Raw genomic sequence first — 25,471 nt, forward strand, 5'->3', positions numbered from 1 at the left:
CAAATCGTAATTCATCATGGTATCAATGCCCCCCCCTCCTCTCTCTTTCAAAAATTAGGCCCATGTTCCATTTTTAATTTAATAAGTGGGTTCTTTATAAAGTGATAAGCTAGCTAAAGCTAATGTTCCAAACTATTTCCACATCAACATATGCTATATTTTTGTGCAGAAGATTAGTGGATATAAATAACATTGGAGTGAACGAAAGGTTCCAGTGACGTTAGAGGTACTATTATTGTTTTCAAGTTTCTTCATAACTTACCTGTGTGTTCATTTATATATATAATAATATATATATATATATATATATATATATATATATATATATATATATAATATATATATATATATATATAATATATATATATATATATATATATATATATATAATATATATATATATATATATATATATATATATAAATATATAATATAATATATAATAATATACTTGATATTGCCAGACATTTGAATATTTGTGATTTGAATAATTCAACTCAGGCTTTCATTCCATTTCTATCCTTAGGTCTCAGATTATCCTAAGGGATTTGTTGTTGTCTGTGGTGGTTTTAGAACAATGGTATGTACCAGATGCTGCTAGTACCAGCCATATAATAACAAAAGGATAAGATACCGGTTATTTCTGTAAATTGAAGTTTTACATTTTGTGCACCATTTTGCTTTTGTTTTCCAGCTTCTTTTCACATCAGAGAGGAGAGGGCAATTGCTGAAAAAGATGATGGAATCTTCTTTCAATAATGTTGGTGTTATGATAAAGTATGTGAACATTTTAAGTAAACAAATTTTAAGTAAATGACAAAATGACTTACATTCAGGTTACTTTATTTACGTTTTAACCGTTTTTGACAAAATTCTTTCCAGGTCTGTAATTTACTTTGAGCTGTATTTGTTATTTCTTTTGCCTCAGTTTTAGGCAGAAGAAAAGTTCCATCAAAGTGGAGTCGTTTTTGAAACAAATTTGGAAAATACAGTTGAATGATATATTGTTAAGACAGTATTTCGTTTGTCCTGTGTAAAGAATGTGAGATATGACAGTAAATGACAAATTTTTCGTCTCAGTGATGACGAACATATCACATCAATGTCAGAATTCAGCGTCTATAAAGAAACTCCTCGGATTAAAGTGAGTTATGTTGTTAATAAAATTTTTCTAAGAGTCTATCCTTTTTCTCATTTTAAAATCGTTTTGACACTGTCAAATTTAGGATCCTGTTCAAAGAACGCTGTGTTTCTTAGAAACGTGTCTTTTGGAAAGAGATCCCGCGACGTACAATATCGTCACCCTTCATCCCCTTAGCTCATTAAGTCATGCGACATTCCATGTCAGTTCCAGTAATTGTTCATGTCTGACCTTGAAAAAAAACACTCCAAACACTCCAAACACTCCATGTCTTCTGACCTGGATTCACGTTTACTGCTTTTATCGTCCTTTTTATTTCACGTTTCCATTTTGAACATGTCCAATTGCAAAAAAGTATCCAGCCGAGTTAAAATAGTTTTATTTTTGTAGTTACTTTCCAGAATTTACCGTATATACCGTATAGAATATTATAGTTTTCAAACTTCTTTTGCTGTCAGATATTTTCAAAATTTGCTATCGAAACCATCCTCAGTTGTTGGGGCGGAATACACAAGCGGTCGGCTGAGAAATTACTCGTCTCCTGACAGGTAGTGTAAGAAAGCAAATTTTGTATGAAGCTATAAAAAATATTTCTTGTTTTGAATGTTTGTATTTCACTCAATCTGGGATACATTATTGGCTGGTTTGCTAGACGGTGTTAGAGCCAGTTGAAACAGAGATGTTTGCGTAAAAACGACCCAACGAAGAAAAGTACTGTACGCTTATTCATAGATGATTGAGCGAAAATTATGGTCAAAATTTTCCTGATGAAAATCTTGTACTGCTATGATTACCCTAAATACGATCCCTCATTTCATTCTCCTGCTGACGTATGTGATCTCATATAACACACCAACAATTACACTTCTCGTCAGGTATCAGGCAATAGCATTATTCCTATTAGCCAGTTCAATACATTACATACAGCAAAAAGAGAATTGTTTTTTTAAGATGATATATTTTTCAAGGTTATCGTTGGGGTCCATTGTATAATGTTGTTGACGAAGAAGTAGAAAGCAGTAATTTAAATTCCTCGCTCCGTCTCCAGGTGAAATATTTCTCTTTTTATTTCACTTTAAATTTTTGAAATATCTCCAAAAGCTTATATTGTCTTATGACTGGTTCCTTGCAGGAAATTTAACCGAGGCTGTGTACAGATTTAACTAAATCCTTGTACATGCTACCTTTGAAAGGACTAAGTGAATAAATCGACCTACAATCATGTGCAAAAATTATTGGGACACGGTCATGACACCTAGTATCTACCCCCTCTCCCCCCAAAACAATGTTGTTTCTATGATACCAAGCCATTTGATTTGCCGAAAATATCACTCTCAACATTGTCAATGGGGGAAGGGGGGGATAGTAAATAGTTTAACAAAATTCGTGACATAATAGTTGTCAAAATGAAAAAAAATGTGATTAAGATACGTAAAGTCTCATAATTTTTGCACATGATTGTAGATGCACGTTAATTAATAAAAATTTAAAAGCATTTAAATTCTCCGTATGTGTACATGCGTATAAAAAACGCGTAAGTAGAAAGCAGCCTTTAGTGTAAACTAAGCGATTGCTAGGCTGCATAGTTACGCCAAATGAAAACATTTGCCCATTTCGGCTTCTAATTGAAAACATTTAGCAGGGTTTAAAACGTCTGCAAACAACACGGTACATTTAAACTGGTTTATCCAGTATAGGCAAAGGTATGGTTTTAATAAAAATACCCTAACCTGCTACTGTTCTGTACACAAATGTAGACAAAACACTAATAGTACTCCCTAAAAACCACCGTAACTCCAGCCTAGTCCCAGGCCTCTCATTGCGCGTGTTTTATATTTCCGTCACGTCACCGAATGAAACGCGCACGAGAGGCCTAACACAAAATATTTTCTAATCTTAACGGCCCATTTAATGTTGTGAACTTGAAATTAGAATTGTTTTTAAAGTAAATGTTTGCAATTTACAACAGTAACCGTTATAAAGGAAGCGAGAATAATTTAAATGGGTGGATAGAAGTTTATTATAATCATAAACATGTACGTACGGACTCGAGTTTTCTTGATAGTCGATAGCGTTGACAGCGAACGACATTGAAACGTTTGTATGAATATTTCGACTCCTGGCAGTATAATTAATATCCTGTAGCTTATTTCAAGCAAATATTTGACTAACGACGTCGAACAAGGCCAGTTAACCGCGTCGTAGATCGTAAACTGACCTCAATACAGAAAATGGGGACAAAAAGTCCCCACATTAGCCAAAATACAAAACATTTTGTTCTAGGCCTCTCAGTTCCCGCCTCGCCGCGTATAAGGAACGTTAAGAGGCCTAGGGACTAGGCTGCGGTAACTCTGGTTGCAGAGTTGACTGGGTCCGAATCCATGAAATGGTAGTTTTGAAATTTTCTCGCCAGAAGTACAGCTGGAATATTAAGTCTTTTAAACTCCAATATATATTTCAAACGATTTTAAATATTTTGTAGGACTTTTCTCGGGGAATAAAGAAAGACTTATCATTAATGCCATCACAATGCTCATTGCTCACGAAGGTATTGTATATCTTTGCCAATAAATTTATTTATGTTCAACCCTAAAATATACATATTCTGACTGCTATTACCTTCACAGGTGTTCTATATATACATAAAATAGTTAAAAAGTTTCGTCTATTTGCAGGAGACCAAAACAAAATATGAGATAAAGATCTCGAAGCACTGTTTCACGATTTGAGAAGTTGGGTTCGATCGAAAGCAGGTTTCGCGCTTTCACAACGCTCACTAGGCGAGAAACGTTTATCTTTAACTGCAACACATGCTGTTTACTCAACCAGTTCACTTCCGTGAGAAGGTTGGTGTGAAAACTGTGAAAGCTTTGAAGAGGAATAATGAAGCCGTGACTCACGCCGCTGTCGACATGTTGTGCGTGCTCTATGGCAGGTAAAGACAGGGCTTTTCTTTAAGTGGCCAAAATGGTCAGACCGGACATATTTAAATTTAAAAAAGAGTATTTCGTTCAGAATATAGCGGCGAAATTTCCGAGCTAAATAGATGCAAGAAACGAAATACGTAAACTCAGCCAACTTTGAAATTTGCATGTTAACAGGATCCAATTTTATCGAAACCAATTCTGTTGTTTTTTATAGCTAAGGCACGATAACTATGACATTCGACAAGAACAGATAAACAAAAGCTCTCTGTTATCCTGTGAAAAATTTCCAAGCAGTTTGTTAGGAATTCTCACGATAAATGTGGTAAGATGTGTGGTTTTGGTTGCCTATAATCTATGCTGAACCAATTCATTTTATTTTTCAATCCCTCTTGTATGTATATAGCCTTGTTTTGGAAGAGAAATTCCCTTGCAAAACTCAGCAAGTGATTTGTAGCAACTGCCTTTGTAGTTTGGACTACCTTTCTAATTAACACAGGAAATAGATTAACCATGAAAACTTTTGTTCTAGAATCGTTCCACTGGGGCTTTAGGTATAAGTGGATTGCTTGATTTTTTGACGTTTGCTCTGTGTCCTCCTTATAGGTGAAGTTCAAGTTGCTTTGCAATATATCAAAATAATGTGGGGGGTGAAGTTGGACATTCATGTTAAACTAATAGTAAGGTGTGATTGCTTCTAATATTTTGAATCAATCATGTGGTCTGTTATAATAAATCGACTTTTGCATATTCCTCTTAGTGAGACAACAGACGATGAACAGTTTGGGAAATTACTGGAGAAAGTTGCAGGTATGCTACAAAGAGATTTGAGGAGTTTTCATTCAACTTGCCTTCTTAGTAGTTTATAGCTCTTTGACTGACGTTGAGAGTTGATTAAATTGCCTTTCTCTCTTTACATTTTTGGTGAAGTCTACCACGACCACTAGCTTGACCTATGCATGGGAGCAACTCATGAAGTCTGTTATTTGTGTGTCTAGAAATCGGTCATTGCATTTATCGATTGTTCCAGGTAGGTTTACGATAAAACTGCAATAAATAGTACCAATTTTACCATTTCTTCGCTTATGTATGTTTTACTATTGCCCCGCTAATAGTTCTTACCAATCGTGGTTTTGAATTCGTTCCTCAACAATTTCAGCATCCGTCGACAACAATTTGAAAGGTGCTGGTATGGTTCTGAAGGCGATAATCGAGGTACGTTTTATTCATTCATTGATCCATTCAGAATTTTCTGCTTTTGACGAACGTCATTTATAATGCTCTGCCCTTTTTTAGCTCTGATGAATGTACATATTAGTTCAGTTGATATTTAAGAGGTTTTAAAGCGTCTTAATTTTGAGAAGTATTATACACACTTCAATTCAAGCCAGGAACAGTTGATGGAAAAATGAGTCAACTATAGATCCTCCGGCAGGAATCGCTTTTGCGATGCCGGTGCAATGCTCTTGTCACTGAGAACGTATAGTTGACTAATTTTTCCATCAACTGTTCCTGGCTTGAATTTGAAGTGTGTATAATACCACACGAAATTAAGACCCTTTAAAACCTCTAGAATATTCCTGCACCGTGTGAAGTGCCTAAAATCATCTGTTGATATTTATTTAGAACTTCACTTTAGGAAGCTGATGAAGAAACCGCGGCAAAAATACAAGATTTGGCGCTTGCCAAGGGCGCTCTACCAAAACGCTTACGCATGGCCATGATTACGCAAAGCACTGATAGACGTTCGCTACTGAACAGGTGCGAATTAGTGTGATAAATTAACAAATTGTTGCAGATGTATAGCCTCGATTCCATCCGGAGGACCTGAGTTGTATTTTAGCAACATTCTTAGATTCATCTTAAAACTTGTGATTTTATAATCCTCTATATACTAGCCATCTGTAAATAGTTCAATTGAGACTAACAAGCATACTCCATAAGTAATTTATAATCTTTATTGTTGGCATATAGGCAATTGAGTGGACATCTAGTGGCTCTCTGGACAACTGGTCATCCAAGAGCAATGGCATTACTTGTGAGAATAATGTTCGTATTAAAGCAGTTATAGTTTTTAATGTCTAAAATATACAATAAAGTTTAAATGCGGGATTTCCTGTTCGTAAGTTTTGGTTCATAAACCATTATGTAATAAATTTGAATACGATTTTCACAGCCTGCTGGTTTGCTCTATTACCTTGAAAGCCCTGACGAGGTAGGAAATCTTTGAGAATTTTTTGCGAGGGCCATTATTTACATAAACCCATTGCAGTGGTTCTGACTAACCAATCATAATAGTGACTAAGTGGTATCAACTGCTTTGGTAACTAAACTCCATCATTCATCCTTATACTGTGCCAACTGCCCCACTGACGAAATAATTAATAGTAATTCATTCAGAAGTGTAAAACCTTTTTGTAAAGAAGCAATTTTGTTGGAAAGTTTTTATCTTTCCTTCAGCCACCGGAGACTAAAGAAGATCATTTATCAATTCGTGACAATGTAAAGCTTGCAGAGTACGTTTTAAAGCAACAATCGTGTTCCAAAATTTCATGATGCATGCTTGTATGTACGTATAAGCCTGTTATTTCACGCGCTATACTTGTCTGTTACAGCTCAGGAAAAGCGAGAGGAACGTCAAGGAATCAACTTGAAGGATATCTCTCGCATTGGAGACAAAAATAGGATTCAAAGCCAGGAAGATGTGAGAATTTAAATCCAGTTGTTTTATTACAAGTAAGTGTTCATATTAAGAAAATGGGAAATGTTCTAGTCGTTTGAAAGATGAAAAAGCAATGGTATTTAAACGGATCTTTTTTACAGATTCAGTCAAGATCTGACAGCGTACAACCTGATTTGGAATTACAAGGTGAGTCTCGAAGTTAAAGTTAGTTTCCATTGAAAATATAGGAAATGAAAAGGTAATGGAGAATTTCCTGTCGCTATGAGTATAACAAGACAATTCAATAGTCCTGACCTCTTTCTCTAAACTGTTGTCGTAAAAGAGTATGAAAAAATTTCTTTTGTTTTCAATGTGACAGACGCGAGAGGAACTTCTGGGGCTCTCGAATCTGAGATGCGCAAATTTGCAATGGAAAAAGACCTGAGTGGAAACTACGTTGTTTTTTGGAATCACCTTTAGTTTGAAGTCCTGCATGAATGTTTAGCTGATCAACTGAAAATAGGTTAGTGATAAGCCTTATACTGCTCTAGCTTTTTAACAGTTCTTCTTAAAGCGCCCCCCCTATCCCTCGATCGCAATCAAACTCAGTAACGTATCTCTCCTATCAGGCGACTATTATTTGAGAGTCTTGTTGGAACAAAACGACGGGGAGACGCCGATAACAAATGTGTGAGTCCACGACATTTATCTATCAGGATTTGCAAATATTCAAACTACTGTCTTTTCACAACAGTGATATTTAAGAGGTTTTAAAGCGTCTTAATTTTGAGAGTATATACACACTTCAATTCAAGCCAGGAACAGTTGATGGAAAAATGAGTCAACTATAGATCCTCCGGCAGGAATCGCTTTTGCGATGCCGGTGCAATGCTCTTGTCACTGAGAACGTATAGTTGACTAATTTTTCCATCAACTGTTCCTGGCTTGAATTTGAAGTGTGTATAATACCACACGAAATTAAGACCCTTTAAAACCTAGAATATTCCTGCACCGTGTGAAGTGCCTAAAATCATCTGTTGATATTTATTTAGAACTTCACTTTAGGAAGCTGATGAAGAAACCGCGGCAAAAATACAAGATTTGGCGCTTGCCAAGGGCGCTCTTACCAAAACGCTTACGCATGGCCATGATTACGCAAAGCACTGATAGACGTTCGCTACTGAACAGGTGCGAATTAGTGTGATAAATTAACAAATTGTTGCAGATGTATAGCCTCGATTCCATCCGGAGGACCTGAGTTGTATTTTAGCAACATTCTTAGATTCATCTTAAAACTTGTGATTTTATAATCCTCTATATACTAGCCATCTGTAAATAGTTCAATTGAGACTAACAAGCATACTCCATAAGTAATTTATAATCTTTATTGTTGGCATATAGGCAATTGAGTGGACATCTAGTGGCTCTCTGGACAACTGGTCATCCAAGAGCAATGGCATTACTTGTGAGAATAATGTTCGTATTAAAGCAGTTATAGTTTTTAATGTCTAAAATATACAATAAAGTTTAAATGCGGGATTTCCTGTTCGTAAGTTTTGGTTCATAAACCATTATGTAATAAATTTGAATACGATTTTCACAGCCTGCTGGTTTGCTCTATTACCTTGAAAGCCCTGACGAGGTAGGAAATCTTTGAGAATTTTTTGCGAGGGCCATTATTTACATAAACCCATTGCAGTGGTTCTGACTAACCAATCATAATAGTGACTAAGTGGTATCAACTGCTTTGGTAACTAAACTCCATCATTCATCCTTATACTGTGCCAACTGCCCCACTGACGAAATAATTAAATAGTAATTCATTCAGAAGTGTAAAACCTTTTTGTAAAGAAGCAATTTTGTTGGAAAGTTTTTATCTTTCCTTCAGCACCGGAGACTAAAGAAGATCATTTATCAATTCGTGACAATGTAAAGCTTGCAGAGTACGTTTTAAAGCAACAATCGTGTTCCAAAATTTCATGATGCATGCTTGTATGTACGTATAAGCCTGTTATTTCACGCGCTATACTTGTCTGTTACAGCTCAGGAAAAGCGAGAGGAACGTCAAGGAATCAACTTGAAGGATATCTCTCGCATTGGAGACAAAAATAGGATTCAAAGCCAGGAAAGATGTGAGAATTTAAATCCAGTTGTTTTATTACAAGTAAGTGTTCATATTAAGAAAATGGGAAATGTTCTAGTCGTTTGAAAGATGAAAAAGCAATGGTATTTAAACGGATCTTTTTTACAGATTCAGTCAAGATCTGACAGCGTACAACCTGATTTGGAATTACAAGGTGAGTCTCGAAGTTAAAGTTAGTTTCCATTGAAAATATAGGAAATGAAAAGGTAATAGAGAATTTCCTGTCGCTATGAGTATAACAAGACAATTCAATAGTCCTGACCTCTTTCTCTAAACTGTTGTCGTAAAAGAGTATGAAAAAATTTCTTTTGTTTTCAATGTGACAGACGCGAGAGGAACTTCTGGGGCTCTCGAATCTGAGATGCGCAAATTTGCATGGAAAAAGACCTGAGTGGAAACTACGTTGTTTTTTGGAATCACCTTTAGTTTGAAGTCCTGCATGAATGTTTAGCTGATCAACTGAAAATAGGTTAGTGATAAGCCTTATACTGCTCTAGCTTTTTAACAGTTCTTCTTAAAGCGCCCCCCCTATCCCTCGATCGCAATCAAACTCAGTAACGTATCTCTCCTATCAGGCGACTATTATTTGAGAGTCTTGTTGGAACAAAACGACGGGGAGACGCCGATAACAAATGTGTGAGTCCACGACATTTATCTATCAGGATTTGCAAATATTCAAACTACTGTCTTTTCACAACAGTTGATATTTAAGAGGTTTTAAAGCGTCTTAATTTTGAGAAGTATTATACACACTTCAATTCAAGCCAGGAACAGTTGATGGAAAAATGAGTCAACTATAGATCCTCCGGCAGGAATCGCTTTTGCGATGCCGGTGCAATGCTCTTGTCACTGAGAACGTATAGTTGACTAATTTTTCCATCAACTGTTCCTGGCTTGAATTTGAAGTGTGTATAATACCACACGAAATTAAGACCCTTTAAAACCTCTAGAATATTCCTGCACCGTGTGAAGTGCCTAAAATCATCTGTTGATATTTATTTAGAACTTCACTTTAGGAAGCTGATGAAGAAACCGCGGCAAAAATACAAGATTTGGCGCTTGCCAAGGGCGCTCTACCAAAACGCTTACGCATGGCCATGATTACGCAAAGCACTGATAGACGTTCGCTACTGAACAGGTGCGAATTAGTGTGATAAATTAACAAATTGTTGCAGATGTATAGCCTCGATTCCATCCGGAGGACCTGAGTTGTATTTTAGCAACATTCTTAGATTCATCTTAAAACTTGTGATTTTATAATCCTCTATATACTAGCCATCTGTAAATAGTTCAATTGAGACTAACAAGCATACTCCATAAGTAATTTATAATCTTTATTGTTGGCATATAGGCAATTGAGTGGACATCTAGTGGCTCTCTGGACAACTGGTCATCCAAGAGCAATGGCATTACTTGTGAGAATAATGTTCGTATTAAAGCAGTTATAGTTTTTAATGTCTAAAATATACAATAAAGTTTAAATGCGGGATTTCCTGTTCGTAAGTTTTGGTTCATAAACCATTATGTAATAAATTTGAATACGATTTTCACAGCCTGCTGGTTTGCTCTATTACCTTGAAAGCCCTGACGAGGTAGGAAATCTTTGAGAATTTTTTGCGAGGGCCATTATTTACATAAACCCATTGCAGTGGTTCTGACTAACCAATCATAATAGTGACTAAGTGGTATCAACTGCTTTGGTAACTAAACTCCATCATTCATCCTTATACTGTGCCAACTGCCCCACTGACGAAATAATTACATAGTAATTCATTCAGAAGTGTAAAACCTTTTTGTAAAGAAGCAATTTTGTTGGAAAGTTTTTATCTTTCCTTCAGCTACCGGAGACTAAAGAAGATCATTTATCAATTCGTGACAATGTAAAGCTTGCAGAGTACGTTTTAAAGCAACAATCGTGTTCCAAAATTTCATGATGCATGCTTGTATGTACGTATAAGCCTGTTATTTCACGCGCTATACTTGTCTGTTACAGCTCAGGAAAAGCGAGAGGAACGTCAAGGAATCAACTTGAAGGATATCTCTCGCATTGGAGACAAAAATAGGATTCAAAGCCAGGAAAGATGTGAGAATTTAAATCCAGTTGTTTATTACAAGTAAGTGTTCATATTAAGAAAATGGGAAATGTTCTAGTCGTTTGAAAGATGAAAAAGCAATGGTATTTAAACGGATCTTTTTTACAGATTCAGTCAAGATCTGACAGCGTACAACCTGATTTGGAATTACAAGGTGAGTCTCGAAGTTAAAGTTAGTTTCCATTGAAAATATAGGAAATGAAAAGGTAATGGAGAATTTCCTGTCGCTATGAGTATAACAAGACAATTCAATAGTCCTGACCTCTTTCTCTAAACTGTTGTCGTAAAAGAGTATGAAAAAATTTCTTTTGTTTTCAATGTGACAGACGCGAGAGGAACTTCTGGGGCTCTCGAATCTGAGATGCGCAAATTTGCAATGGAAAAAGACCTGAGTGGAAACTACGTTGTTTTTTGGAATCACCTTTAGTTTGAAGTCCTGCATGAATGTTTAGCTGATCAACTGAAAATAGGTTAGTGATAAGCCTTATACTGCTCTAGCTTTTTAACAGTTCTTCTTAAAGCGCCCCCCCTATCCCTCGATCGCAATCAAACTCAGTAACGTATCTCTCCTATCAGGCGACTATTATTTGAGAGTCTTGTTGGAACAAAACGACGGGGAGACGCCGATAACAAATGTGTGAGTCCACGACATTTATCTATCAGGATTTGCAAATATTCAAACTACTGTCTTGCTTCCCGCGTCATAAAAACGATTCCAGATACCTAATATATAATATACCTCAGCGTCTTATTCTCTATATTGCTGCACAGTTCACACAATGTTATTAGTCCTGCAGTATGTAGTAGAGAAGTATAGAATCATGGATGAAACAATTCATGATTCGATCGAATTTTCTATTTTGTTTTCAGGCTCGAGTTGTTTAACGATCTGTACTACAGACTGCGATTGACAACTAAACCAACTATGAAAGCAATGTGCTTTCCGGTGAGGATGTCGTTTAGCGCGAGTCTAGCCATGTGTAGTCTTCGAAGAATGAATGAAACAAGTTGGAATATTTTATTCACACGCGAAGACTAAAGTTTATGGAAAATGTCAGGAAAGAGATTGGCGCTTTTAATGACACCAAGCTAAGGATCATCTGTTATTGATCCAGTTTTACTACAGGAGCCTGAACTTAACTAACTTTATTCATACTGTTTCGTATTTTTAGCCCTTACATGAAAATGGCATCACCAACAGGGATTCGAAGGTAAGCGCGTGCTTATTTATTTATACTACTCTCTTTATATCCTAAACTTTAACGACCATAATTTAACTTTTTCATCTCTAGCAACAAAATGTTTTACTGTGTTCCTCGGATGACGAAACGCTTATAAAGGTTTGTGTCGGTTGTGTATTGAACTTAATCTCAATTCAGAGTTTTGTCCGTGATTTCGTTTTACGAAAGCAGAGCGCATTCTGCGAACGTTTTCACATGGAAATGATGTGATGCATATAACGTGAGAGGGTAATCTGTAGGAGCCTTGCTTATTAATCCAGCTAACCCTGACTAATCCATTTATTTTGTAATGAGCGAATTTTTGCCCGTCGGAACTATAGGATATAGAGTAGCTCTTCACCCACTAATTATAAATACGGCGACTTTGAGTGAAATCGCTCCGACAACATCTTTTATGCCAAAGTCAATTTGAATGCATTGGTCCTGGTAATTTTTCCGTGCAGATCAAGAAGCTGCCTCATTTAAGCGACCATGTCCTGTCGACTTATCCGCATTCCGAACAACTTTTGCTATTATCTGGGATGTTATGTGTCTTCAGTACGGGGGGCAATAATTAGTATCAATTATTCTATCTTCCGGCACCAAAACACCATCGAAACAATCATCAACAAAAATGAAACGATAATGCAGATAATTGTGCCATATATGGGGCCTCCAGAATTGAAACCAGTCGAAGTACAACGTTATTTCAATTGATTTTGTGAAATCTTTACTAGGGGTTAACTTCGAATTTTATCACATTCCCATATAGGGGAATTACTGAATAAAAAATAATGTCCAACAGTCTTAATATGACATAATAATAAACTGAACATATACCATGTAGCCTGCAATATTTACCTTGCTTGGTATGTCAGTCAATCAAATCCATGTATGGCACAGCAATGGATGGAGGTGTAGTCAGTGAATAGATAAAGGTAATAATTGTTAGCGACTCTTGGGTTGCCATAATTTATTTGATCTAAAATTGAGAAACAAGGAACAAGTAAATTAATATATTATTGTCCATAGTTGTGAGGCTATCAGCATTGTGATATTCCAGGTTCGTGCGTACCGCTACCATGGGACAACATACCTTAGCGAACAAACTAGTACTTCAGTGAATTGCTAGAACATACCTGAAGAACCGCCATAAACTTCAATTCTCAAAGATATGTTGCCATATCAATTCGGCTCTATATGCAATAGAATCTACAATTGAGATTACAAGAACATCACTTCACACAATTGAAACTATAATTGTATATGAATCACAAGGCCCTATACTGTGTAGTAACAGCATGTATTTTGTGACTTCTATAACAAAAAAGAATATACAGAACAAAATGCAGGCTGTTTTCTTTCATATTCACATAATACCCCCACCCCTGTATATTGGTAAATGGCAATTACATAATAGGAAAGAGAGAAAAATAAATCTATTTTTAATAACATCAGTGTAAAATGAATGACATATGGAACTGTACAGCAAAATATTGTGTAGGCATAATTCTTGTCATGCCTTCCATCACCAGATATCATGAAAATTATTCGGTTTTTTTTAATGTTTAAATTAATACGTCTAATTTAGAAAGCACAAAAAATACCACCAAATATAGCTGAAGAAAAATACTTTAACCCAATCGCTTCTGTTTTAATCCAGAAATTAATCAATATTGCTGTTAACCTGACACTGCAGTGCAGCTCTAAAATTATATCAAATTATACTGGATTACAAACGAAAATATAACTCGCCTTTGGAATTTCGTTATTTTCCTTTTTTTATTTTTATCCTGTCGTCTTTTAACCGTTACATGTAAACTGTAAAGGCTTTAGCTATCTTTTCTGATAGATTTAAGTCAGGATGGCAGAAAAACTCGAAAAATATAGCTTTTTTTATTTGTTATTGTTATAGCGAGGCGTTGCTCAGCGGCACGCACATGTGGTTGTCACATGAGGTTAAAGGTGTCAAAAACGTAAGGTTGCCTACCCCGTTGGAGTAAAATAAGCCCGGTAATCGATTTCCGAAGTAAAATTGTCCCTAGAAGTCATAATTGTAAAATTTTCGCCAATATGGTGATAATTATATGCACATTTCCAGTTTCCATTTGTAAACGTTTGTGGAAATATCACTACAAATCACCAAGCGACTGTATTTCAAAGTAAAAAGAGAAAATATTGGTGCCAATGTAATACTAGAATATTTGGAGGTTTTTAGGCGAGATTTTTGGAAGGCTTTCCGTATTTTTCGCTTCTCTAAAATTCAATTTAAAAAGTAATAGTTCGGCAATAAATTTCTTGCCTTATAGGAAAGCTTTTGAAATGAACTAAATTTATACAAATAGGTAAATGTTTTTTCTTTGAGATAACACAATTTCTAGTTGATTTTATAAAATACTTCAGATAAAATCAACATTATCTGTGTGCGCGCTTTACGAAGACAGCAATGAGTTTAGTGGTCTCATATTTATTAAAATGGGTTGAGTATTCGCACAGTAATCACATGCTTAAATCAGCTTACCACTTTGAAATATCCTCTGATCGGACGTCTAACTGAGAGGGTCCCTTAAACATCGAGAATACTTCATTAACAAGTGCCGCATCCTGTCCTGTTTGAGAAGTTATGAGAACTTTTCTTGGGTATTGTTTTACTCCTTACTCTGTTGGAAGTTCCATTCTGTTGTATGAGAACAACACTTGTATTTGGTTTGGTGAAAGGATGCAGATTGTCCGTTGGATGTTGTGCTTATGTATTAGAGACTGACCACATTAGATATCAGCGCAAAATTGACACATTCATGGGACTCGAACCCAATCTCCTAAAAAGGAGTATCCGAAATGTGTTCTTTGTGTGGCCAGGAAAAAGCGAGAGCTACAGGGCAACTCGCAAACCGACTGGCAGACAATACGAACGTACAACACAAAACACACAACCGACGACACAACATCCAACAAACCCACAACCCACTAACTCTGTAGCTGAAACGACAAAAAATATGGTGAGTTGTTCCTAGAAAAGGAAGCATTTACAATTAGCTGAAGGCAATTGCGGCTAGGGGTTTAACTGACGGCATGGATATGGGGTGGCTTCTTAGGGTTGGATACTGAAACTAAACTACGATCGTCTTTGTCTGAAAAACACAAAAAAAATTATTAGTAGCTCCCTAGAAAACGAAGAGCAAAACACAGTTAGACAAGCAGTGAGCCGTGTTTCCAGATACGGGGACAGAGATTCTTAGCTAACAGAGTGGCCACGGGGATCTACTTCTATTAAAAAAATAATTACACATACCTTGAATCCTACCTAAAGAAAGAACTAACTTACCTGAAGAAAACGGTCCCAGACGGCCCTGTTTTAAAGCCTGTAGGCTCTTGCATAATTCAGCAAAATTAAGACAACTTGATTGGTTATTTCTGTGCACAGGTCAATTTGTCATTGGTCAATTTTTGTACTCCATGATTGGTTCAATAAAAACCAATCAGATTGGTTAATCTATATTCAAATTTTGATCCCGTTTCTTTGATATTTGCAAGGTGATTGCACAACAAATGTTCGATTTCACACGTTTTGGAGCATATTCCAAGCCAATGTATCACAGTATGTGTGTATTTGTTCGATTATTTCTCTCATGAAGTTCACAAAAAAATACAGTTCAATCATTATTAAAAGGCTTTATTTCCCCACCAGCTTTAGAACCCCATCGAGCAGGAAAGTCGGAATTTAAAAGGCAAGTAAATCTTTCAAACTGTTGTAGCATTTGAATTATGTGGTACATTTAATCACGGAACCTTTCAGAATATTGTCGAATTGGGCATGGCCTGGAATAATAGTATATATAACAAACTGACAAAATCGCAAATGTAGTAAATTTCAAGGCTAAATATTGCAAATTCCAGTCGAAATATGGCGTTTTACCGCCATGCATACATAGCTATTCACAGGTATGATATTCACGCGTTTTATATATTCAATATTACACATCAAAGCGGCCTAATCCTTAGGATATTGGCCAAAAATGTAAACGAAAACCGGTTGCAGTGGTTTAGTTCAAATATACAGTACTATTTTATATATATAGCGTCAAAATCGAGCCTTTAGAAGATTTTTGCCGATTTTTTATATAAACATACCGGATGATATGAATTATCGCATCACCGGCAATAATATTTCACAATAATAAAAATATGGAAAACAAATTCGGGCAAAAAGCCGAAATTCTGACCTAGTTCCGATTCGAGCTTGTCTTAAGCACGTGCTTACCAACGATTATCGCTTAGCACTTATGAAATGCTATTTCTTCGATTCTTTTGCACATCCTAGCCCAAGAATTACTTAAAATTACAACAGATTGACAACATGTAAAATTGGGACATTTCGAAGACAACAGAGTACCAAAAAAGATGAAAGATATGGAATTTCTAAAATATATCTTGCTATGGGTGAGTAATTTGAGATAACAAAGCAACGTATTATTTTGATTATTGTTTTTACTTATAAAAAAATGCAGGTTATAACTATATGCTGGTTGGAATATACTATTCAAATAATCATTTCAACTGCTATTGTTTAGTGGTATTCCGGGGTCTTTAGCCCAAATATTTCTGAGATATTTAATGTCTTGCTTCTGTGCAACATTATTGTCAGGAGTAATAGCCTATTTTGCTGTACAGTTCCATTTATCATACACTGGTGTTATATAAAATATAATTTTTTTATTCTCCCTTTCCTATTATGTAATTGCAGAACGAATATTCAATATATTAGTGTACCACATAAAAACTCATTATGACAATCGTAGCGGACGTCTATTGCATCGGAGATACGAATTGTGGTAAGCCAAATTCAATGTTATTTCTCGCGATTTTTCCATGATGTCTTACATTGTGGTTTTTTAAACATTCTTCAATGTTTCCTCAGTCTGCGAGCTGAGAACTAGGCCTTGGCTTAATTCAAGTTGAAAAACCGGTTTAACCTTTGCAGTCATCTTGAAATTTTAGCCCATTTGCGTTTAAAACGTTCGCATAAAAAAAGTATTTATAAATTTTCGACCTGTATTTTTACAAACTTTAATTTTTTGTGTGTTCTCGTTTTTTTTCAACTGAATTCTATCTCGTCTGTCCCAGCAGCAGGGATTCCATGAGATTGCCAAACGCATGCGCACAACCAGTGCTTTTCGCGCGCTTTCCAGTACAGTCAAAAAATAATCGCTCGACGAAATTTACTGTTATTTTTGGATATTTCGCTGGTTTATCGATTGAAGTCTTACAAATATAGAAACGAAGAATCTGGCCTATGGCGACCACAGCTCCTGACGCCGAAATACGGGCTGAGAACGCTAAAGTTGCCGTCGATACGGGCAAAAAAGACCTCGAGAAAGACAAGATGGCGGACGTTCTGCAAGGACTACAAGCTTCGCTAATGAAACTTGCCACGGCTTCTGAAAAGCAGACAGTTGCTTCTGAAAAGCAAGCAGCTGCTATTGAAAGCTTAAGAGAGGACATTTTACTAAATACAGTTGACCCAACTGTAACGAATGTTGATGAGGAGCAGATTGAAAGCGACATTGTCATTGACGCTTCGCTTGACATCAACAACACTTTGGCCAACGTGCTCGACACCACTTGCGTTGCCACAAGCGACAAAGATATGTCGCAGGACTCTGTTGCACCTGACTCAGGTCCTCAGAGCGAGTTTTTGGAAAGCCTGACTCAGGCATTTATCCCAACGGCACAAAAATCTCCAGCTATTGAGAGCAAGATCGCCCAGTTAATCGACAATATGTTGATAGGCGACCTCTCACCAGCCACGGTGCAAGAGCGAGTGGATAAATACCCACCGCCAGCTAATTGTGAGTATCTTACTCTCACTACAGTTAACGAAGAAATCTGGGACTTGATGTCCAGAAAAACACGATCCGTGGACCTAGCTTTTCAGCGGACACAGGAGCCATTGATTCAAGGCTTATCTGTGTTAACAAATTTGGCGGGAAACCTTGTATCAGCTATACAACAGGGAAAGACACCAGAAACTCGCCAAATTCTTGATAAAGTAATGGATAGCATTGCTATTTTAAGCCATGCAAATTGGAAGCTCAACATGAAGAGGAGAGAGCTGATAAAGCCAGATCTAAATCCTCCATACACAAGATTGTGCAAAGAGGAAATCAAACCCTCTAGTAAGCTTTTTGGGGAGGACCTCCCTAAGCATATGAAAGATATGGCTGAGGCAAAGAAAGTAGGCCAGCAAATGCAAAAACCCTCTACGTCACGGCCACCCAGTCAAAATCGCTACACAGCTAAAAGCTACAAGCCAAAGTTTGTGCGACCAAAGCCTTATGATAGGGCAAGCAACACTTTTTCAAGACGTCCTTTTTTAGGACAGGGCCGGGCGTCAACTCAGGGGAACCTTCCAAGACGAAATCACACTGCTCCCAATCGGAAGGGACAGTAACAAACCAGGTGGGTGACAAAAATTCACACAAACAAATTTGCATTCTCGATTTTGCTGAAAAGGCAAAAAATTTTAAGGCTGGTTGCCTGCAATATTATGCTACTAAGTGGGGATCATTAACTAGTGATCCTGCTATTCTTGATGCTATAAAGCATTATCATATTGAATTTACTGCAGGCTACCCTGTACAGACCAAGCTCACTAGACCTAAACAAATAACATTTGCAATCTCAGAGAAAGAAATTATTGATGCTGAGATAGATAAACTTTGCAAAAAAGGAGTGATTGAAAACACTTCTAGTGAACCCAGTGAGTTTCTTTCCACAGTTTTTGTGAGGCCCAAAAAGGATGGAACTCACAGAATGATATTAAATCTGAAACAACTTAATGAATATGTGGCATACCACCATTTTAAAATGGACACAATTCAGACAGCCTTAAAACTTATGCGGCCAGACTGCTTTATGGCATCTGTGGATCTTAAGGATGCTTACTACTCAGTCCCAGTGGCCAAAGAGGATAGAAAATTTTTAAAGTTTCAATGGGGAGATAGTTATTTTCAATTTACATGTTTGCCTAATGGCTTAGCATGTGCTCCAAGATTGTTTACTAAATTATTGAAACCAGTTTATACTCGTATTCGATCCATGGGCCATACTTGTATGGGCCATATTGATGATTCACTTCTTGTTGGCTATGATTACACAGCTTGCAAGAAAAATGTTCATGACACTGTGGACACTTTTTGTAGCTTGGGTTTTATTATACACCCAGATAAATCAAGCTTTGAACCAAAACAGGAAATAGAATTTCTTGGGTTTTTACTAAATAGTGTTCTCATGACCATTAGGCTCCCACCATCTAAAGCCAGTTATGTAAAGAAGACTTGTGTAGAGTTACAGAAGCAGACACAAGTAACCATCAGGGGGCTGGCCCATGTTATAGGCCTTTTAGTTTCAAGCTTACCCGGGGTACAATTTGGGGAACTACATTACCGACAGTTGGAAATCAATAAAACTGCAGCATTGCAGAGAAATAAAGGAAATTATGATGCTATCATGCACTTAACAAAAGACTCCAGGTCTGAGTTGACTTGGTGGATACAGAATATAGAAACATCATATAAAAATATCACTGTATCCAACCCTGATATCACCCTAACAACTGATGCTTCTACCAAAGGTTGGGGGCTGTGTTAGGCGAGCGTAAAACTGGGGGTCTTTGGGACAAGAACGAACAGGAATTTCACATTAACTATTTAGAACTGAAAGCAGTTCTGCTCGGGTTACAATCGTTATGCTGTGATTTTAAACGAAAGCATATAAGAATACTCTCTGATAACACAACTACCGTCTCCTATATTAATGCTATGGGCGGCATCAAATCTCCAGTTTGTAATGAAATGGCACACCTGATTTGGGATTGGTGTACCAAGAGAGATATCTGGTTAAGTGCTTGCCACATTCCAGGGGCTCAGAATAGTGAAGCTGACACTGAATCTAGGAAATTTAATGAGTCCACAGAATGGTCTCTTGACTCTAAGGTGTTTGATAATATACATGCACTTTGGGGCCCATTTGAAATTGACTTGTTTGCATCTAGACTAAATTTTAAAGTGGCTAAATATGCTTCTTGGAAGCCAGACCCAGGGGCTTCGTTTATTAATGCACTCTTAATAGATTGGCATCTTCACTATTTTTATGCTTTTCCCCCTTTAGCCTTATTCCAACATGCTTGCAGAAAATCGAACAGGACAAAGCCTCGAGTGTTCTTTAGTTCCAGTTTGGAAAACGCAACCGTGGTTCACTATTCTTCTTCGTTTATTGGTCGACAAGCCTCGACTCCTTCCTCAGTCCAATGCGCTGTTGGTACAAACTCACAACAATGCCCTTCACCCGCTGAGAAATCAGATGCGATTGATGGCGTGCAAAGTCTCAGGAAGACTGTCCAGCAGAGAGGCATTTCAGGGAAAGCTGCAGAGATCATTTTGCGATCCTGGTCTGAGGGAACACACAAGCAGTATGAGCCATACCTCAAGAAATGGACAAAGTTTTGTGATCAACGAGAAATTAATCCCTTTGATCCCCCTGTGACATTAGTGTTGGACTTTCTAACTGAACTGCATGAACAAGGCTTGGCGTATACGACGTTAAACACTGCCAGAAGTGCTATATCAGCATTTACCATACCTAAAGACAATTCCAGCATAGGGAGTCATCCTATTGTTACAAGATTTATGAAAGGAGTATATAAGAGTACCCCGCCCACGCCTCGCTATAAAACAACATGGGATGTTCAAGTGGTTCTGACATACCTATCTTCGTTTCCCAACATCTCAGAACTACCAATGAAACAATTGACACTTAAGACTATCATGTTGGTAGCGTTGGTTACTGCGCAACGAGGACAGAGCCTCCACATGCTTGATATAGAATTTATGGCTGAGTTTCCTGATCGTTTGGAATTTACTCTTCCGGAGCACGTAAAACAAAGTCGTCCGGGGTACGAACCACCATCTATTACGCTGAGAGCTTATCCAGCAGATCAAAGTCTTTGTGTTTTTGCACACATGAAAGAATATTTAACGAGAACAAGGCTTTACGGGGCTCTGAAACGAGGGTGTTTATTACACTCGTAAAACCACACAAACATGTTTCTAGAGATACAATTTCACGATGGATCCGGTCTGTTATGAAAGATGCTGGTATAGATGTTGCACAATTTAAACCACACAGCACAAGAGCAGCTTCTACGTCAAAGGCAAAAGCTGCAGCTGTCCCTATTCAAGAGATCCTTAAAATAGCAGGATGGTCTTCGTCTCGGTGTTTCGATAGATACTATAACAAACCAGTTCAAACGAACAGTTTTACTGAGGCTGTTCTGTCGACCATGTAAAGCATAAACTGGGGTTTTTTGGCTAGTGTTTGTATGAGAACATTGTTAGTAGTTTCTTTGCCAGGAAACCTGGTAATTCTGTTGGCAAAAAGTTTCAATTACACATTTAGTTTGGTGGGCTTCATATGGTACCACTCGTGTAAGTGTCTGTCTTTAAAATCTCATGGAATCCCTGCTGCTGGGACAGACGAGAAAGAATTGAAAAATTAAACGAGACTTACCTGTAAGTTGAAGTTTGATTGGAATTCTATCGAGTCTGGAGCAGCAGCAAGGGATTACATGCCCACCCAATGTTAACTTATTGATGCTATCATAAGTCCTATTACCCGCCCAGGGTTGCAAATACTCAGAGTGTGCCCAAGAAAATAATACTGGTATTGTGCACACATTGAGACACTCACACTCGGCTGTCAATACTGGTTGTGCGCATGCGTTTGGCAATCTCATGTAATCCCTTGCTGCTGCTCCAGACTCGATAGAATTCCAATCAAACTTCAACTTACAGGTAAGTCTCGTTTAATTTTCCAATTACACTTTGACTTTACCCGCGGATGCTTGACAAGCACACGTCGTTTGTTTATTTTTTTGACCAATCAGATTCGTTCTTCAAACCGCATTTTATATCTCGCATGGTTCCACGATATTTTTCGGCAAATAGGCAAATGTTTTGTACATTTTTTGTGCATTTTCATTTGCTTTTAAAATATTTTTAATGGAATATTTATTGTTCGAGTATCTAAAATGTATTTGTGATAATTTATTTGAGGGATTCTCGTTGTTTTGATATGAAATTTTGCGAGTGAAATTCGTATGTATGTTTATATTATTACAAGAGTTTCCATCCTTCTCAATAACTATATATTTATATGCTTCGCGATCACTGACGTTACTGAACTTGCAACCGTAACTGGACTATTTACTTTTTCTTTCAACAATATTTATTGGGGTTCCTATGCTCAGTGGTCATAATATTAGACTAATTAGACTGGCGTACACGCGCGAGGCGCAAGCGCCGCGAGAAGGAAAACATGTCTGGGCAAGGGCTGCCTATATGTATAAACCTAAATGGACCAATTACCGTAAAATCGTTGTGTGTGTGCCCGAATTAAAGCAGGGACTTTTGCCTGGTCCGTTAACTTACCTGTTGATATAACGTGCGCGGATTGCGAGAAACGGAAGAAATATTGGTCACAAATAAACTAATGTTCTTCCAAGGCCAGTTTTAACCAGTAATTCTGAGGTTACAACTAATATTTGAAGTTTGTGCTTAATATTACCTTCAAACGCAGATTTTAGCCTTGTAATTTGTAATAAAAGGATCTGTAATTTGTGCTTCATACAGATACCTTTCATACAGAGTTTAGCCTTATTCTAGACAAACAGTGCAGGCGAGTGTGAGGTGATTTCAGCCTCTCTGGTTATAGAAGTGCAGTTGTTGAACGACTCCTGCACAATGGAGCGTCAAGAAGATGGTTGCTTGGCAATGGGTTGATCACGGTTACAGTCAACAACCGGGAAACTTCGAACATGTCATGCGCATATTGTTCGGCAGGAAAAGTGTTTGTGGAGATGATTCACTGCAGAAGGGCACGGAGCCTGAGGTTTTAAAAGTTGAGCTTAAGAGAAACAAAAACAAGGCCTCAATTAGTCAGGTAAGGAAAATGCTTTGAGTATCATTGTTTAAATTCGCATACGCTGTTTGCCCAGCGTATTCATGCTTAAACAACAAAATATATTTGCAAGAGCGACCAAGTTTTAATATTCTTCTAGTGAAAGCTCTTAGTAACGTATTTGACATTTCCAGGCTTGTTCAACTGATAGCAAAGCTCGTGCAAATGATTCTAGCCAGGTGTCAAACACAAAATTCGATACGAAAGCAACTGACCTTCTTACCCGCGATTTAAAGGCCACTGGTACCGTAGGCTCAGTACAGAAATCTTGTGACTCAAGCAATGGGTGCAGTTGCGTTGGTAAAGGATGGGTTCAGATTGTGGTTCGAAGACCAACCAGAGATACTTCGTGGATTTTGAGACTACAAAGTCGGCCGAAACTCGATGAAACACAAACTTCACTACCAGCGATGGGAAAGACAGGGATTTATGAAAGTTTAATTTCAAAACAATCCTTTGGTAAGCCCATTTATTTTCTCAAACCTTCCCAACCTTCAATTGTGCCAGGCGTCACTAGAGTTGTCGATGGGGAAAACTTTGTTGAAGTTTGCAAGTCAAAAGGCAAGCCGATTCTATCGCTACAAAAATTTTTAGAGTTTGCGTTTTTATTCTAAAATCCATTTTACTTCACATATTTCTTTAGTTGTTCAGTTATATTGACAAGCAATTGCTTTTGACTTTCAGGAGCGATTTATTACTATATCGACAATGGCTTGATTGGTGAAGGTGGATTTGGTGGAGTATTCAAGGGTGATGCCATAAAAAAGAACTAAAAAAACACCGGTAATTCTCACACAATGTCTCTGCTTCAAAAACAAGCATTTTCCTTAGCATTATTGGCCATATTGCCCTGCTTCTGGGATGAATTAAGATTCCAAAAATCTTATTAGGTTGCCAGCCGTTGCGTTGATTTTTCAGGAAACCATCTGGTTTTTCATTTACCAAGAGATCGATTTTGCAATTTTTACATTGAGACAAAAGGATTAAGGTAAACATTGACATTTCGTTTGCCGTTAATATTAAAAGTGTTCAAATTTCTGGCACAATGGCACTCAATAAGTACTTTATTGGTGCCAGGCGAAGAAAGTCAGCATAATGTTCCTTTATCCTTGAGTTATTATTGTCTTGATGATGACACTAATAATGCTGTCATTGCTGTGGCTATATTGCTAGCCTTGTTAATTCATTATTTTTGTCCTTTTAGATTAGAACAGAATTTTGCAACATTGCATGGGGAAAGACATGAGGGGACTCAATAAATAAATGAGAGACCAATGGTAACTGAGGAAATCTGATAATTAGGAAGTTTTAGATCAAAGAGACATTATATTGTAATAATGATTAGCCTAAATCTAGTTTTTCCATGAATACATACCATTTTATGTGGTACTATCTGTAAAAGATACATGTATTCATATCATGCTAAATATATGTTCTTATGCCAGCCCATTGTTCTTTATGGATGACTCTGACATGGTATCAAAAGTCAAAAACTGTTCATCACCTGGACTATTGGCAGCCGGATGACTTAAAGAGATAAGCTCTGTTGAACATTTTGATTACATAAAAAAACGGTAGTAATTAATTTTATATATTGTAACATTATTATTGCTTCAACATGCTTGCTTGTAACTCATCCATGCTATGAAATTGTTATCCATACCTATAAATTTTGCTATATGGTACAACTTATTTGTATACTTGCTAAAATTTGTTGTAATCACCTATATAGGTATTTATATGCATATTTCTTTTGACTCTTTAGTGTGACGGCATGCTTAACTTAATAGTACATTTTTTAAATGTTTGTAAATAATACCTATAGATAATGAAATGTAGTGAAATCATGTAAGCCAACATTTTTTGTCGTGTTTGTTTTGTAATACAGATATGAAACTGAAGCCAAATCGAGTCACACGTTTTTTTGCCCAATGTGCGCATGACGTAACTTGCTTGGCAAGTGTCATGTTGAAATTTAATAAGTAGATCGATAGAAAATCGAATTATTGACAACACAATGCTGATTTAAACAAACCTTTAAGGCGATGTCTATTTTTTGTTATTTTAACCTACACATCAGTTTTTACATCGTCTTATTTAACACCCGAAGTTTGTGTGTTTAGTTTTTGCACTTTTGGCGCTAGCATTGGAGCGACTAAATAGCATAAGCTATATAATCATACGAAGTATACAAAATGCGACTTGAAAATATTTATTTCTACATATGCTGTGACAGGAAAATCTATGTACAAGAATGTATAAAATGTCTAGT

At 36.9% G+C, this 25,471-nt stretch overlaps 2 protein-coding genes and 3 long non-coding RNA genes across 5 annotated transcripts; all 5 read left to right on the plus strand.

The window, feature by feature from the left end:
- The first annotated feature begins 3,978 nt into the window (after positions 1 to 3,978).
- On the plus strand, positions 3,979 to 4,716 carry LOC114541429. Its single transcript, XR_003689275.1, has 3 exons — positions 3,979 to 4,076; positions 4,283 to 4,390; positions 4,672 to 4,716. It is a non-coding gene; the product is annotated as an uncharacterized LOC114541429 (long non-coding RNA).
- Positions 4,717 to 4,720: 4 nt separating this feature from the next.
- LOC114541430 lies at positions 4,721 to 5,087 on the plus strand. The gene is made up of 3 exons (XR_003689276.1): positions 4,721 to 4,750; positions 4,826 to 4,875; positions 4,996 to 5,087. It is a non-coding gene; the product is annotated as an uncharacterized LOC114541430 (long non-coding RNA).
- A 2,300-nt stretch (positions 5,088 to 7,387) lies between these two features.
- LOC114541428 lies at positions 7,388 to 8,150 on the plus strand. Its single transcript, XR_003689274.1, has 3 exons — positions 7,388 to 7,417; positions 7,780 to 7,915; positions 8,129 to 8,150. It is a non-coding gene; the product is annotated as an uncharacterized LOC114541428 (long non-coding RNA).
- A 9,326-nt stretch (positions 8,151 to 17,476) lies between these two features.
- On the plus strand, positions 17,477 to 18,634 carry LOC114541424. Its single transcript, XM_028561348.1, has one exon. It carries the CDS (start codon positions 17,477 to 17,479, stop codon positions 18,632 to 18,634), a length of 1,158 nt encoding a protein of 385 aa, XP_028417149.1.
- A 662-nt stretch (positions 18,635 to 19,296) lies between these two features.
- On the plus strand, positions 19,297 to 19,833 carry LOC114541427. The gene has a single exon (XM_028561350.1). It carries the CDS (start codon positions 19,297 to 19,299, stop codon positions 19,831 to 19,833), a length of 537 nt encoding a protein of 178 aa, XP_028417151.1.
- The last annotated feature ends 5,638 nt before the right edge of the window (positions 19,834 to 25,471 follow it).

Source organism: Dendronephthya gigantea, unplaced genomic scaffold (assembly GCF_004324835.1).
Source record: "Dendronephthya gigantea isolate DGI-Jeju-01 unplaced genomic scaffold, DenGig_1.0 000290F, whole genome shotgun sequence".
NCBI lineage: Eukaryota > Metazoa > Cnidaria > Anthozoa > Malacalcyonacea > Nephtheidae > Dendronephthya > Dendronephthya gigantea.

Excerpts from the sequence above, each read along its gene's own strand:
- LOC114541424 (XM_028561348.1), top strand. The coding sequence starts at position 17,477 with ATGGCGACCACAGCTCCTGACGCCGAAATACGGGCTGAGAACGCTAAA.
- LOC114541427 (XM_028561350.1), top strand. The coding sequence starts at position 19,297 with ATGGGCCATATTGATGATTCACTTCTTGTTGGCTATGATTACACAGCT.